General features: G+C 33.3%; 1 protein-coding gene across 1 annotated transcript; it reads left to right on the forward strand.

Annotated features, from left to right (window-relative positions):
* The first annotated feature begins 567 nt into the window (after positions 1–567).
* Positions 568–1,026, forward strand: LOC112455561 (protein FAM50A-like). Its single transcript, XM_025017573.1, has 2 exons — positions 568–735; positions 872–1,026. The coding sequence occupies exons 1-2, from the start codon at positions 569–571 to the stop codon at positions 897–899; spliced, it is 195 nt and encodes a 64-aa protein (XP_024873341.1). The 5' UTR covers position 568; the 3' UTR covers positions 900–1,026.
* Positions 1,027–1,602: the final 576 nt, after the last annotated feature.

A 1,602-nucleotide genomic window follows, 5' to 3' on the forward strand; every position in this document is an offset into this window, starting at 1 on the left:
TATATATATATATATGTGTGTGTGTGTGTGTGTGATTTCTGCCTAGTGCTCTGAATGTCATCTAGTCATACATATCAAGAATTTTCGATGGGCTTCTTTAGAAGATAAGATACGAAGAAAATCCTAATGCATGATGACGATATCACAAAGATGCTAAGGCTAGATGCCACGAAATGTGCATGTACCGTCGGTCACGCGGAATGCAAGAGAAAATCCGCCGTTAAATTAAGCGAACATTTACGAATCTTGATACCCACAAGTAATTTCTTACAATCTTCTTATGATCCTGATTATCTCATAATTTATATTTTTGTACGTGTACTTTATGCTTTGATAGAAGGAACGTGAAAAAGAGCAGGAAAAGGAAAGAGCACTAGCGGCGAAGCAGACAGAAAAGAACAAACAGAAGAGACAGATTCAAGCTTTGTCTTTTATTCTGGACGAAGACGAAGATGAAGCTGAGATGTCTTCTGACGAAGACAATGCCAAAAAATCCCCGCAGTCAGAAAATGTGCAATCTGATGGCCCTGCGATTAAGAAGATTTAGAAAAAATCCAGATGTAGATACATGTTTTTTGCCAGTAGGGAAAGAGACGAGGAGGAAAATAAACTTAGGGAAGAATTAAGACAAGAATGGGCTAGAAAGCAGAACGCGTCAAAGGAAGAAGAAATTGAGATCACATTCAATTATTGGGATGGATCTGGACCATCGTCGGAATGTTATAATGAAGAAAGGTGAATGTCTCAGTGGTTTAGAGAACGTTTAAGTTATTAAAATACTCCAGTGTCACTTTTGGAGTAACATTGGCATGATATATAATGTTCTGCTGCATAAATTAAATTTTCACATACAGGTAATTCTATCTATTAGGTTCTTCAGAGATGTTGAGAAGTTCTGAGGCCCGAATTCAGCGAGATTAAAACAGTAATGGCAGATCAGTTAATGTATGTCAAGGAGAATCTTATATTACCGCACCATTATACGTTTTACTGCAACTGTAACTGATTTTATTGTAACTAAGGTAAATATACTAAATAATAAAACTTATGAAGCAATATCACAATGTTGGCATGTTATTTTAATGTATGTAATATTGCGATTAGGTACGAGGAAAGAGCGGGCCTCTGTTCACATTTGACGTTCACGATGATATTCGTATTATGCACGATGCTTCTGTCGAAACCGAGGAATCACATGTCGGAAAAGTTTTACTTAAATATTTATTATTTTTCTCATTAGATCATGGTACGAGAGGAACAAACACATTTTTCCAGCAAGTAGATGGGAACCTTTTGATCCAACGAAAAGTTACGACAAGTATACAGTGTCGAATCAAAATAGGAAGAAAGCTAAAATCTGATCTTAGATTCAACGAATTGTCCAATTTTGTTTAAAGGATTCAGATTCAAGGACTGTAAATATTATAACCAGATAAATAACTTTGTTTCATCGTACAATTGATTCATTATAAAACAGCTGATTATATATATATATATATATATATATATATATTTTACAATATATATATATATATTATAATCTATTTTACAATGAATATATATATATATATATATATATATATATATATATATATTGTAGCT

Source organism: Temnothorax curvispinosus, unplaced genomic scaffold, assembly GCF_003070985.1.
Source record: "Temnothorax curvispinosus isolate PA1 unplaced genomic scaffold, ASM307098v1 QBEX01006190.1, whole genome shotgun sequence".
Taxonomy (NCBI): Eukaryota; Metazoa; Arthropoda; class Insecta; order Hymenoptera; family Formicidae; genus Temnothorax; species Temnothorax curvispinosus.